Source organism: Pseudophryne corroboree, chromosome 3 (assembly GCF_028390025.1).
Source record: "Pseudophryne corroboree isolate aPseCor3 chromosome 3, aPseCor3.hap2, whole genome shotgun sequence".
Lineage (NCBI taxonomy): Eukaryota > Metazoa > Chordata > Amphibia > Anura > Myobatrachidae > Pseudophryne > Pseudophryne corroboree.
Genome location: NC_086446.1, coordinates 222,272,488 through 222,286,023, shown reverse-complemented (window position 1 = coordinate 222,286,023; position 13,536 = coordinate 222,272,488). Strand labels below are relative to the sequence as shown.

The 13,536-nt window shown below is 45.6% G+C and overlaps 1 protein-coding gene across 1 annotated transcript in view; it reads left to right on the top strand.

The window, feature by feature from the left end:
- The window catches only part of LOC135055141 (glutamate dehydrogenase, mitochondrial), a 72,658-nt gene that overhangs the window by 17,534 nt on the left and 41,588 nt on the right, over nucleotides 1-13,536 (top strand). Inside the window, exon 5 of the mRNA XM_063958833.1 lies at nucleotides 8,438-8,532. Within this exon, the coding sequence (XP_063814903.1) occupies nucleotides 8,438-8,532 (95 nt within the window). The remainder of the gene's footprint in view (nucleotides 1-8,437; nucleotides 8,533-13,536) is intronic.

Sequence of the window (13,536 nt, the reverse complement as noted above, 5' to 3'; positions counted from 1 at the left end):
TGGGAAACATCCCCTAGGGTAGATAAGGCGCTCACACGCTTATCAAAACAAGTGGCGTTACCGTCTCCTGATACGGCCGCCCTCAAGGAACCAGCTGATAGGAAGCTGGAAAATATCCTAAAAAGTATATACACACATACTGGTATTATACTGCGACCAGCAAGCAATCGCCGCCTCAGCCTGGATGTGCAGTGCTGGGGTGGCTTGGTCGGATTCCCTGACTGAAAATATTGATACCCTGGACAGGGACAATATACTATTGACTATAGAGCATTTAAAGGATGCATTTCTATATATGCGAGATGCACAGAGGGATATTTGCACTCTGGCATCAAGAGTAAGTGCGCTGTCCATTTCTGCCAGAAGAGGGTTATGGACGCGACAGTGGTCAGGTGATGCGGATTCCAAACGGCATATGGAAGTATTGCCGTATAAAGGGGAGGAGTTATTTGGGGTCGGTCTATCGGACCTGGTGGCCACGGCAACGGCTGGGAAATCCACCTTTTTACCCCAGGTCACCTCTCAGCAGAAAAAGACACCGTCTTTTCAGGCTCAGTCCTTTCGTCCCCATAAGGGCAAGCGGGCAAAAGGCCACTCATATCTGCCCCGGGGCAGAGGAAGGGGAAAAAGACTGCAGCAGACAGCCTCTTCCCACGAAGAGAAGCCCTCCCCCGCTTCTGCCAAGTCCTCAGCATGACGCTGGGGCCTTACAAGCGGACTCGGGCACGGTGGGGGCCCGTCTCAAGAATTTCAGCGCGCAGTGGGCTCACTCGCAAGTGGACCCCTGGATCCTGCAGGTAGTATCTCAGGGGTACAAATTGGAATTCGAGACGTCTCCCCCCTCGCCTGTTCCTGAAGTCTGCTTTACCAACGTCTCCCCCCGACAGGGAGGCAGTATTGGAAGCCATTCACAAGCTGTATTCCCAGCAGGTGATAATCGAGGTACCCCTCCTACAACAGGGAAAGGGGTATTATTCCACGCTGTTTGTGGTACCGAAGCCGGACGGCTCGGTGAGACCTATTTTAAATCTGAAATCCTTGAACACTTACATACAAAGGTTCAAATTCAAGATGGAATCACTCAGAGCAGTGATAGCGAACCTGGAAGAAGGGGACTATATGGTGTCTCTGGACATCAAGGATGCTTACCTCCATGTCCCCAATTTGCCCTTCTCACCAAGGGTACCTCAGGTTTGTGGTACAGAACTGTCACTATCGGTTTCAGACGCTGCCGTTTGGATTGTCCACGGCACCCCGGGTCTTTACCAAGGTAATGGCCGAAATGATTCTTCTTCGAAGAAAAGGCGTCTTAATTATCCCTTACTTGGACGATCTCCTGATAAGGGCAAGGTCCAGAGAACAGTTAGTGCTACTCCGACCTCTATCTCAAGTAGTACTACGACAGCACGGATGGATTCTAAATATTCCAAAATCGCAGCTGATTCCGACGACACGTCTGCTGTTCCTAGGGATGATTCTGGACACAGTACAGAAAAAGGTGTTTCTCCCGGAGGAGAAAGCCAGGGAGTTATCAGACCTAGTCAGGAACCTCCTAAAACCAGGCCAAGTGTCAGTGCATCAATGCACAAGGGTCCTGGGAAAAATGGTGGCTTCTTACGAAGCGATTCCATTCGGCAGATTCCACGTAAGAACTTTTCAGTGGGATCTGCTGGACAAATGGTCCGGTTCGCATCTTCAAATGCATCAGCGGATAACCCTGTCTCCAAGGACAAGGGTGTCTCTCCTGTGGTGGTTACAGAGTGCTCATCTTCTAGAGGGCCGCAGATTCGGCATTCAGGACTGGGTCCTGGTGACCACGGATGCCAGCCTGAGAGGCTGGGGAGCAGTCACACAGGGAAGAAATTTCCAGGGCTTGTGGTCAAGCATGGAAACGTCACTTCACATAAATATCCTGGAACTAAGGGCCATTTACAATGCCCTAAGTCAGGCAAGGCCTCTGCTTCAGGGTCAGCCAGTGTTGATCCAGTCGGACAACATCACGGCAGTCGCCCACGTAAACAGACAGGGCGGCACAAGAAGCAGGAGGGCAATGACGGAAGTTGCAAGGATTCTTCGCTGGGCGGAAAATCATGTGATCGCACTGTCAGCAGTGTTCATTCCGGGAGTGGACAACTGGGAAGCAGACTTCCTCAGCAGACACGACCTCCACCCGGGGGAGTGGGGACTTCACCCAGAAGTCTTCCACATGATTGTGAACCGTTGGGAAAAACCAAAGGTAGACATGATGGCGTCCCGCCTCAACAAAAAACTGGACAGATATTGCGCCAGATCAAGGGACCCTCAGGCAATAGCTGTGGACGCTCTGGTAACACCGTGGGTGTACCAGTCAGTGTATGTGTTCCCTCCTCTGCCTCTCATACCCAAGGTACTGAGAATCATATCATAAGAAGGAGAGGAGTAAGGACTATACTCGTAGCTCCGGATTGGCCAAGAAGGACTTGGTACCCGGAACTTCAAGAGATGCTCACGGAAGACCCGTGGCCTCTACCTCTAAGAAAGGACCTGCTCCAGCAAAGACCATGTCTGTTCCAAGACTTACCGCGGCTGCGTTTGACGGCAGGGCGGTTGAACGCCGGATCCTGAAGGAAAAAGGCATTCCGGATGAAGTCATCCCTACCCTGATCAAAGCCAGGAAGGATGTAACTGCAACATTATCACCGTATTTGGCGTAAATGTTGCGTGGTGTGAGGCCAGGAAGGCCCCTACAGAGGAATTTCAACTGGGTCGTTTCCTGCATTTCCTGCAAACAGGACTGTCTATGGGCCTAAAATTAGGGTCCATTAAGGTTCAAATTTCGGCCCTGTCAATATTCTTCCAAAAAGAACTAGCTTCAGTTCCTGAAGTTCAGACGTTTGTCAAGGGAGTACTGCATATACAGCCTCCTTCTGTGCCTCCAGTGGCACCTTGGGATCTCAATGTAGCTTTGGGGTTCCTAAAATCACATTGGTTTGAACCACTCACCACTGTGGACTTAAAATATCTCACATGGAAAGTGGTAATGCTGTTAGCCCTGGCTTCAGCCAGGCGTGTTTCAGAATTAGCGGCTTTATCCTATAAAAGCCCTTACCTAATTTTTCATACGGACAGGGCAGAATTGAGGACTCGTCCTCAATTTCTCCCTAAGGTGGTTTCAGCATTTCACTTAAACCAGCCTATTGTGGTGCCTGCGGCTACTAGGGACTTGGAGGATTCCAAGTTACTGGACATAGTCAGGGCCCTGAAAATATGTTTCCAGGACGGCTGGAGTCAGAAAATCTGACTCGCTGTTTATCCTGTATGCACCCAACAAGCTGGGTGCTCCTGCTTCTAAGCAGACTATTGCTCGTTGGATTTGTAGTACAATTCAGCTTGCACATTCTGTGGCAGGCCTGCCACAGCCAAAATCTGTAAAAGCCCATTCCACAAGGAAAGTGGGCTCATCTTGGGCGGCTGCCCGAGGGGTCTCGGCTTTACAACTTTGCCGAGCAGCTACTTGGTCAGGGGCAAACACGTTTGCTAAATTCTACAAATTTGATACCCTGGCTGAGGAGGACCTGGAGTTCTCTCATTCGGTGCTGCAGAGTCATCCGCACTCTCCCGCCCGTTTGGGAGCTTTGGTATAATCCCCATGGTCCTTTCGGAGTCCCCAGCATCCACTAGGACGTCAGAAAATAAGAATTTACTTACCGATAATTCTATTTCTCATAGTCCGTAGTGGATGCTGGGCGCCCATCCCAAGTGCGGATTGTCTGCAATACTTGTACATAATTATTGTTACAAAAATCGGGTTATTATTGTTGTGAGCCATCTTTTCAGAGGCTCCTCTGTTATCATGCTGTTAACTGGGTTCAGATCACAAGTTGTACGGTGTGATTGTTGTGGCTGGTATGAGTCTTACCCGGGATTCAAAATCCTTTCTTATTATGTACGCTCGTCCGGGCACAGTATCCTAACTGAGGCTTGGAGGAGGGTCATAGGGGGAGGAGCCAGTGCACACCAGGTAGTCCTAAAGCTTTTACTTTTGTGCCCAGTCTCCTGCGGAGCTGCTATTCCCCATGGTCCTTTCGGAGTCCCCAGCATCCACTATGGACTATGAGAAATAGAATTATCGGTAAGTAAATTCTTATTTTTGGACTCCTTCTTAATGCTCCCATGCTCTGCAAGCAATAGACAGTATAACACAGGCAGGGAGAGATGGGTGTCTAAATAAAATGTGGGAATGACTGGTGCTTGCATACAGTGCAAAAAGTGCTAGCTCACGTCATCAGCGCTATTAAAAGCATTTAGGGGAATATCTTCTGCTGCTAATAGGATCAGCTGCCGTAGCTGTGATAACACATGGGATTGGGGCTAATCCCTGATCCCGTGTGTTATCGCACGATCACAGGTCCGTTTGGGTACTACAAAAATGACTATTGGTCGTTAATCGTGATATCTGGCTGTTTATCTGCCGAAAACAGATTGGGGTTGATTTGTATAATGCCCTTTATGTGAAAAAGTACTCCACTCGCTGTGCCACAACTCCAACACCATAATGATGATGAAAATAAAATCTTTCTAACAAGGTATCCGTTCACAAATTTCTCTTATCCTTTCAAGAACATCTGTGTTCCAACTACCCACCTTTTAAAACCAGCAATCTCCCAAAAGGGAGTGTTATATAGTGGGGGGGGGGGGGGGGGGGGAGGGGGTTTCAAAATGTGTTTACAAATCCGAGTAATGGACTTGTACAATAAAAAAAAAAAAAAAAAAAAAATAGTGCTTATCTGATGGCTGCATCATATGGAGAGGTATTGGTATATTTACAAACTCATTTTGTCCTTTAAAGCATATTGCAGGTGTGCATGTGTTCTATCTTAATAAAAAAAAATATATATATATATATATATATATATATATATATATATATATATATATATATATATATATATATATATATATATATATATATTAATTTTTTTTCTATTTTTTTATTTTTATTTTTTTTTTCATATTGCATTATCAGGGTTGGAAGGCTTAAACCCCCTTGTGTTAAACCAAATAGTTTTTCATTCAAGATGTTTAATGCCAGTGGCATGCCCAGTGCTAATGCTTAGCTCTGTTTTCTCGGAAGAGCCATTTTTCTTGTCTTACTATTCAGATTTATTTAATTATAAGTACAAAGTAGGACTAATGCTGGACGTTAACTTTTTTATTTTCAATTTCATCAGAGTACTTTGTATTTATAAATGTTTAGTTTACAGTATCTACATATTTCAGAAGTAATAGGAATAAGCTGCAAGAAGTTGGTTTTATTGATGTAAAATAAATAAAGCCTAATAACATAATGTTAGAAAGAATTAACGCATGGTTGGTCAAGGTTTCTAGTACATGAGGCTTTTTTTTTTTTTTTTTTTTTTTTTTATTGTACAAGTCCATTACTCGGATTTGTAAACACATTTTGAAACCCCCCCCCCCCCCCCCCCCCCCCCACTATATAACACTCCCTTTTGGGAGATTGCTGGTTTTAAAAGGTGGGTAGTTGGAACACAGATGTTCTTGAAAGGATAAGAGAAATTTGTGAACGGATACCTTGTTAGAAAGATTTTATTTTCATCATCATTATATATAAACCCTGATATAAACCAGTGTTTGGTTTTTTTTTTTTTTTTTTTTCACAACTGTAATATGTATATTTCAAAATAAACGGGAACAAATACCACCCCTCACAACAAAATGATTGGAACTTCGGTTTTCCATTGTATTCCCTAGCTATCATATCTTACAAAAGTTTTCATGCTAATGCCACCCCTCTGTTAGACAAATGTTAAAGACCTGGTCATATGGAATCCCCTATTTACAGAATTAATTCTACCAAACCAAGAAAGATGAAGGTCTTGCCCTGGCAGATGTACCATTTTTAAATGTCAAAGTCACAACTTTAATCTTTAGTCCTTTTTTTTACTTTAATTTCATTTTTGGAAGTGAAGAATCCAAGAAATAAGAGCGTGCCTACAACTTTGTGTTAGGGATCACTATTTTTGAAAGACACTACCACGCCACTCAACTGAGCCAGTGTCCTGGCAGACTAGTCTAGTGTATATAGATGTGGAAAAATCTAGTTGAGGGAAAAGCTCTGGGATGCCAAGGTAAGAGCCTTGACATACCCCATCTCGTCTGTATGATTCACTCTAGATATATGGAACATGCTTAACAAACTGCACCTCTATACTCCTCCCCATTAACTCTTATATGGGGATGCTTTCATTTTCTTTGTCTGTTTCTGCCTACACTGTCCCATGCGTCATGTCTATAATTAAATTCTTTCTGTGGATAATTTATCCTTTATGGAGCTATGTGCCGGTAACATCACATTCAGTGTGCTGCAGTGTAATTTCGTTCAGATTCATTGCTTTATTCATCCCGAAGCAAATCTCCCAAACTCCAGAAACCCACATCGATTGAGCAGCAATTTTCTGAGAAGAGATGCAGTCTCGCATAATTGCATCTGACCATCTAGCAGTGGAGCAATTTGAACTTGCTTGGGAGTAAGATTTAGTAGTCTGTTGGGTGTTCACTCATCTATTAACAGATATTGAACTTCTATAGAATTTATACTAAAAGGTCCCATACACTACAACGATATGTCTGACTTAAGTTGGAGGCGATTTCCCTTGAACTCTCCCGGGAGCGGTACCGTAAGATTCCATATGATTTGGTACATTTTGCATGCAATATCTTATGTGATCCCAGCCATGCCTGCGGGAACAGATCACGAGTGCAGCACTAACTATCTAGGGGAGCTGATCTGACCCCCACGGGTACTCTGATCGGAAACGCATCCAAAATGCCTGGTTTCACCCAATATATTAGCCTGAAATTATATGAAATTGGGCATTTATCTAGAGTATGGGGCTCTTAACGCCCATAGAATTTATACAGGTTGAGTCTCCCTTATCCAAAATGCTTGGGACCAGAGGTATTTTGGATATGGGATTTTTCCGTATTTTGGAATAATTGCATACCATAATGAGATATCATGGTGATGGGACCTAAATCTAAGCACAGAATGCATTTGTTACATATACACCTTATACACACAGCCTGAAGGTAATTTTAGCCAATATTTTTTATAACTTTGTGCATTAAACAAAGTGTGTCTACATTCACACAATTCATTTATGTTTCATATACACCTTATACACACAGCCTGAAGGTCATTTAATACAATATTTTTAATAACTTTGTGTATTAAACAAAGTTTGTGTACATTGAGCCATCAAAAAACAAAGGTTTCACTATCTCACTCTCACTCAAAAAAGTCCGTATTTCGGAATATTCCGTATTTCGGAATATTTGGATATGGGATACTCAACCTGTACTAGGTGTCTGGCCCCAGAATAAAATGTACACTTTATTTTTTTTATTTTATTTTTTAACCTCTGTTCTGTTGGAGAATATGTATCTGAGAGGCACATATGTTGACACTTGGTGCAAGGGTCCAGACACATAGCTGTCTTTTTTTTTTTTGTGTGTGTGTCCTGACCACGTGAAAATCGACCACAATACATAGGTCACCTGGCATCTTGGTGCCAAGTGGGGCTATTTATGTGATTTGAATAAATTTATATCTGGACACATCTGTACATGAGATGGGGTGATAACTGGGTTATTACAACGTGTTTTTGCCAATGTCTGAAGACTAATATTGCCTACCTCCCAACATGACCCTTTCCAGGAGGGACTAAATTCTGTTCCTGGACTTCCAACTTAATCTGTGATTGCGCCACCTGTGTTAAAACACTTCTTATCGAGTAATGAACTAGTTTAGCACAGGTGATGGCAGTCCGAAATTAAGGGAGTGAAGTCCAGGAACTGCATTTTTGTTCTTCCTGGAAAGGGTCATGTTGGGAAGTATATTTGGCTTTCAATAATAGCTGAGTTACTAGACTCGTATTCCACTAATATATGGGCATACAAATTTTCAACTTAGTGTACATGGATATACATGTTAAAGTGAACATGGCTTTTATGTAAACAATTTACTTTTTTTTTTTTTTTGTATGAAATGTTTTGTTTAAATTGTAGCAATTGAGCGAATAAGGGATTTTGGTTTCCCTCTGTATCCTTAAAGCTGCTACATGTTTTGAAGCGGTCTGTCTTTGGAAACTGTATGATTGATTAAAAAAAAAATCCACTCATTACCTGTTGGGTACTTGGGCGTTCAGAACCACTGTTCTAGTGACTGGCTCAATAGTACATGTAAAAACTGCCTGACCCAAGTGTGATACTACACAACATTATCTATCATGGTTTGTAATGGGCTTTTAAGAGTGCAAATTGAAGGCCTTCAACAAATGCTAGTTTCCAAGGCCTATGTTCACCTTGGCTCAATGTTGTGAATGGAGAGGTCTTTAGCTTTTAATAGAACTTAAATGATTGCCTTTCTTTCACATAGGACCTGGTATTGATGTCCCTGCTCCTGATATGAGTACTGGGGAGAGGGAAATGTCATGGATAGCAGATACATATGCCAACACAATTGGACATACCGTGAGTTTTTTTCTGCAGCTTATTCATGGTATAGACTACTTTTTATATCTTCTGTGAAATGGTTTTACACTTCAGTCCATAAACTCTCTACGTTTCTTCTTGGACACTTGCCTGAAGTATTGAACATTTCTCTTACGTCCTAGAGGATGCTGGGGACTCCGTAAGGACCATGGGGTTAGATGGGCTCCGCAGGAGACAGGGCACCTAAAAAGAACTTTGACTATGGGTGTGCACTGGCTCCTCCCTCTATGCCCCTCCTCCAGACCTCAGTTAGATTTTGTGCCCAGAGGAGAATGGGTGCACTGCAGAGAGCTCTCCAGAGTTTTCTGTGGAAAAAATTTTGTTAGGTTTTTTATTTTCAGGGAGTCCTGTTGGCAACAGGCTCCCTGCATCGTGGGACTGAGGGGAGAGAAGCAGGGCTGGCTTAACGGTTGGGCTCTGTTTCTAAGGCTACTGGACACCATTAGCTCCAGAGGGAGTCGAACACAGGTCTCACCTGGGGTTTGTCCCAGAGCCGCGCCGCCGGGCGAGTATGAGAAGGCAGAAGACATCATAGGCGGCAGAAGACATCAGATCTTCGCCATTGCTCCCATTCACACACAGAGCAGCACTGAAGAGTGCAGGGCGCAGGGGGGGGGGGGGGGTGCCCTGGGCAGCAATAAACCTCACATTTGGGCACTGACCACGTAGATTAGGCTGCGGGGCAGTAATTCTACGATCCCCCACCATTTTCTATAAAAAAAAATCACCGGGACCGAAGCCCGCCGTCTGGTGGGCGGAGGTTGATCCCCAGCACTAACCAGCGCCATTTTCTCCACAGAAGCTGCATGAGGAAAACGCTGGCTACCTGGTCTCTCTCCCCTGCTGAACATTCAGGCTGGAAAAAAGAGGAGGGGGGCATTTTGAGCGCAGTGAGTGGGAATCTGGTCATTTTATATATAAAAGCGCTATCTGGTCATATATTTCCAGTGTTAAGCGCTGGGTGTGTGCTGGCATACTCTGTCTCTCCTAAGGGCCTGGTTGGGGTTTTGTCCCCTTATAGGTTAATCCCTGTGTGTGGGGTGTCGGTACGTGGTGTCGACATGTCTGAAACGGAAGGCTTTTCCAAGGAGGAGGTGGAGCAAATGAGTGGTGACCCCGACGGTTGTGCCGACTCAGGAATGGATGAACATGTGGCATATGTTGAATGCAAGTGTGGCATCCTTACAGAAGCGGCTTGATAAGGCTGAATTAGGGGGGACATCAGGGGGTCAATCCTCGGATTGGACCGACTCACAGGGCCCGTCGGGGTCTCAAAAGCGTCCCTTAACACAAGACACTACTACCGACACAGACTCTGATTCCAGTGTCGACTATGACGAAGTGAAATTGCACCCTAGGGTGACAAAGCATTCAGTATGATTGTGGCAATAAGGGATGTGTTGCATATTGCGGATGAACCCTCGGTCCCCGACACAAGGGTGCACATGTTTAAGGGAAAGAAACAGATTATTAACGTTCCCACATCTCATGAACTAAATGATTTCTTTGAAAAAGCTTGGGAGACTCCGGAAAAGAGACAGCAGATACCCAAAAGAATTTATATGGCATACCCCTTCCCTAAACAGGACAGGGAGCGTTGGGAATCACCTCCCACTGTGGACAAGGCCCTGACGCGCTTGTCTAAGAAAGTGGCGCTACCGTCTCCTGACATAGCTGCCCTTAGGGACCCTGCAGATCGCAGGCAAGAGACTACCTTAAAGTGTATTTATTCTCATACTGGAGCAGTCCTTAGACCGACAATTGCGTCAGCATGGGTGTGTAGCGCGATTTCAGTTTGGACAGATGAGCTGACAGCTGATCTTGATAAGATGGATAAGGATACTATATTAACTCTAGCCCATATTAAAGACGCAGTTTTATTTATGAGGGATGCTCAAAGGGACATTGGGTTGCTGGCTTCTAGGGCCAATGCCATGTCTATCTCTGCGAGAAGATCCTTATGGACTCGCCAATGGACGGGTGATGCAGTTTCCAAAAAACATATGGAAGTTCTACCCTATAAGGGAGATGTATTGTTTGGGGATAGGCTGACTGACCTGGTTTCCACAGCTACAGCAGGTAAATCAAACTTTTTACCATTTATTCCCCAACAGCAAACGAAAGTACCACCCTATCAGATGCAGTCCTTTCGGTCGCACAAGTCCAGAAGAGGTCGGGGATCCTCTTTCCTCACCAGAGGTAAGGGCAGAGGCAAAAGAGCACCTGCTTCGGCAGGTGCCCAGGAACAAAAGTCCTCCCCAGCTACTCCAAATCCCACAGCATGACGCTGGGGCTCCCCTGAGGTAGTCCGCACCGGTGGGTGCACGTCTTCGACTTTTCAGCCAGGCCTAGGTCAGCTCAGGCCTGAATCCTTGGGTGTTGAAAATAGTTTCCCAGGGTTACAAACTGGAATTCGCAGAGGTGCCCCCGCGCCGATTTTTCAAATCTGCTCTACCAGCTTCCACATCGGAACGGGATGTAGTCTTAGCTGTAATTCAAACGCTGTGTCTACAGCAAGTAATAATCAGGGTTCCCCTGAACCAGCAGGGAAGAGGTTACTATTCAACCCTATTTGTGGTCCCGAAACCGGACGGTTCGGTCAGACCTATTTTGAATCTGAAATCCCTAATCCTTTACATAAAGATTCAAATTCAAAATGGAATCACTCAGAGCGATAATAGCCAATATGGAGGAGGGGGAGTTTATGGTGTCTCTGGACATAAAGGATGCGTACCTTCATGTCCCCATATATTCCCCCCCCCCATCAGGAATACCTGAGATTCGCTGTACAGGATTGTCATTACCAATTTCAGACGTTGCCGTTTGGGCTTTCCACGGCCCCGAGGATTTTCACCAAGATAATGGCGGAAATGATGTTGGTCCTGCACAAGCATGGAGTCACAATTATCCCATACTTGGACTATCTCCTAATAAAATCAAGATCCAGAGAAATTGCTGAGCAGTGTGGCGCTCTCTCTGAGAGTGCTCCAGCAACACGGTTGGGTTCTAAATCTACCGAAGTCGGTTGATTCCGACAACTCGACTAACGTTCCTAGGTATGATACTGCATACGAAACAAATGAAGGTCTTTCTCCCACTCGAGAAAGCCCAGGACATCCAGAACATGGTCAGAGACCTGCTAAAAACAAAAAGGGTGTCTGTTCACCAATGCACTTGAGTTCTGGGAAAAATGGTGGCGGCCTACGAGGCCATTCCCTTCGGAAGGTTCCATGCAAGGACTTTTCAATGGGACCTTCTGGACAAGTGGTCCGGGTCCCATCTGCACTTACATCGGAAAATAACTGTCCCCAGGGACCAGGGTGCCTCTCCTGTGGGGGTTGCAAAGTACTCATCTGCTGGAGGGTTGCAGGTTCGGAATTCAGGATTGGATCCTGGTTACCACGGACGCGAGCCTCCGAGGATGGGTAGCAGACACAGAAGGAAGAAATTTTCAGGGACTGTGGTCAGACCAGGAGTCCTGTCTACACATCAATGTGTTGGAACTCAGGGCCATTTACAACGGCCTTTGACAAGCGGAGAGTCTTCTTCGAAACCTACCGGTTCTGATTCAATCAGACAAGGTCACAGCAGTGGCTCATGTGAACTGCCAAGGCGGGACAAGAAGCAGAGTCTCGATGGCAGAAGCCAGCAGGATTCTTCGCTGGGCGGAAAATCACGTAAGCGCTCTGTCGGCTGTCTTCATTCCGGCAGTGGACAACTGGGAAGCAGACTTCCTCAGCAGACACGATCTCCATCCGGGAGAGTGGGGACTTCATCAAGAAGTCTTTGCAGACGTAACGCGTCTTTGGGGAACTCCTCAAATGGACATGATGGTGTCACGCCTCAACAAGAAGCTTCGGAGGTATTGTGCCAGGTCTCGTGACCCTCAGGCAGTAGCAGTAGACGCTCTGGTAACACCATGGGTGTTCAAATAGGTCTACGGGTTTGCACTATCACTGTATCTGGCGAAAGTATGTGTCTTGGTGTGAGAACAAGAATGCACCTACGGAAGATTTTCATCTGGGTCGTTTTCTCCACTTCCTACAGACAGGAGTGGATATGGGCCTGAAATTAGGCTCTGTTAAGGTACAGATTTCGGCTCTCTATTTTCTTTCAGAAGGAATTGGCTTCTCTTCCAGAAGTCCAGACGTTTGTAAAGGGAGTGCTGCACATCCAGCCCCCTTTTGTGCCTCCAGTGGCACCATGGGACCTGAACGTGGTGTTGCAGTTCCTAAAATCACACTGGTTTGAACCGCTTAATAAGGTTGAGTTGAAATTTCTTACCTGGAAGGTGGTCATGTTGTTGGCCTTAGCATCAGCAAGGCGAGTGTCAGAATTGGCGGCTTTGTCACACGAGCCCCTACTTGATTTTTCATGTGGATCGAGCTGAATTGAGGACACGTCTGCAATTTTTGCCTAAAGTGGTTTCTTCGTTCCATACGAATCAACCTATTGTGGTGCCTGTGGCTACAAGTGACCTGGAGGATTCCAGATCCCTGGACGTAGTCTGCCTTAAAGATTTATGTAGCCAGGACGGCTAGAATTAGTGAAAACAGGCTCTGTTTGTCCTGTATGCGGCCAATAAGATAGGCGCACCTGCTTCGAAGCAGACTATTGCTCGCTGGATCTGTAATACGATTCAGCAGACTCATTCTACGGCTGGATTGCCGGTACCAAATTCGGTTAAGGCCCATTCCACTAGGAAGGTGGGTTCTTCTTGGGCGGCTGCCCGAGGCGTCTCAGCATTACAGCTTTGCCGAGCGGCGACTTGGTCGGGGTCAAACACTTTTGCTAAATTCTACAAGTTTGATACCCTGGCTGATGAGGACCTAGCGTTTGCTCAGTCGGTGCTGCAGAGTCATACGCACTCTCCCGCCCGATTGCATGCTTTGGTATAAACCCCATGGTCCTTACGGAGTCCCCAGCATCCTCTAGGACGTAAGAGAAAATAAGATTTTAAACCTACCGGTAAATCTATTTCTC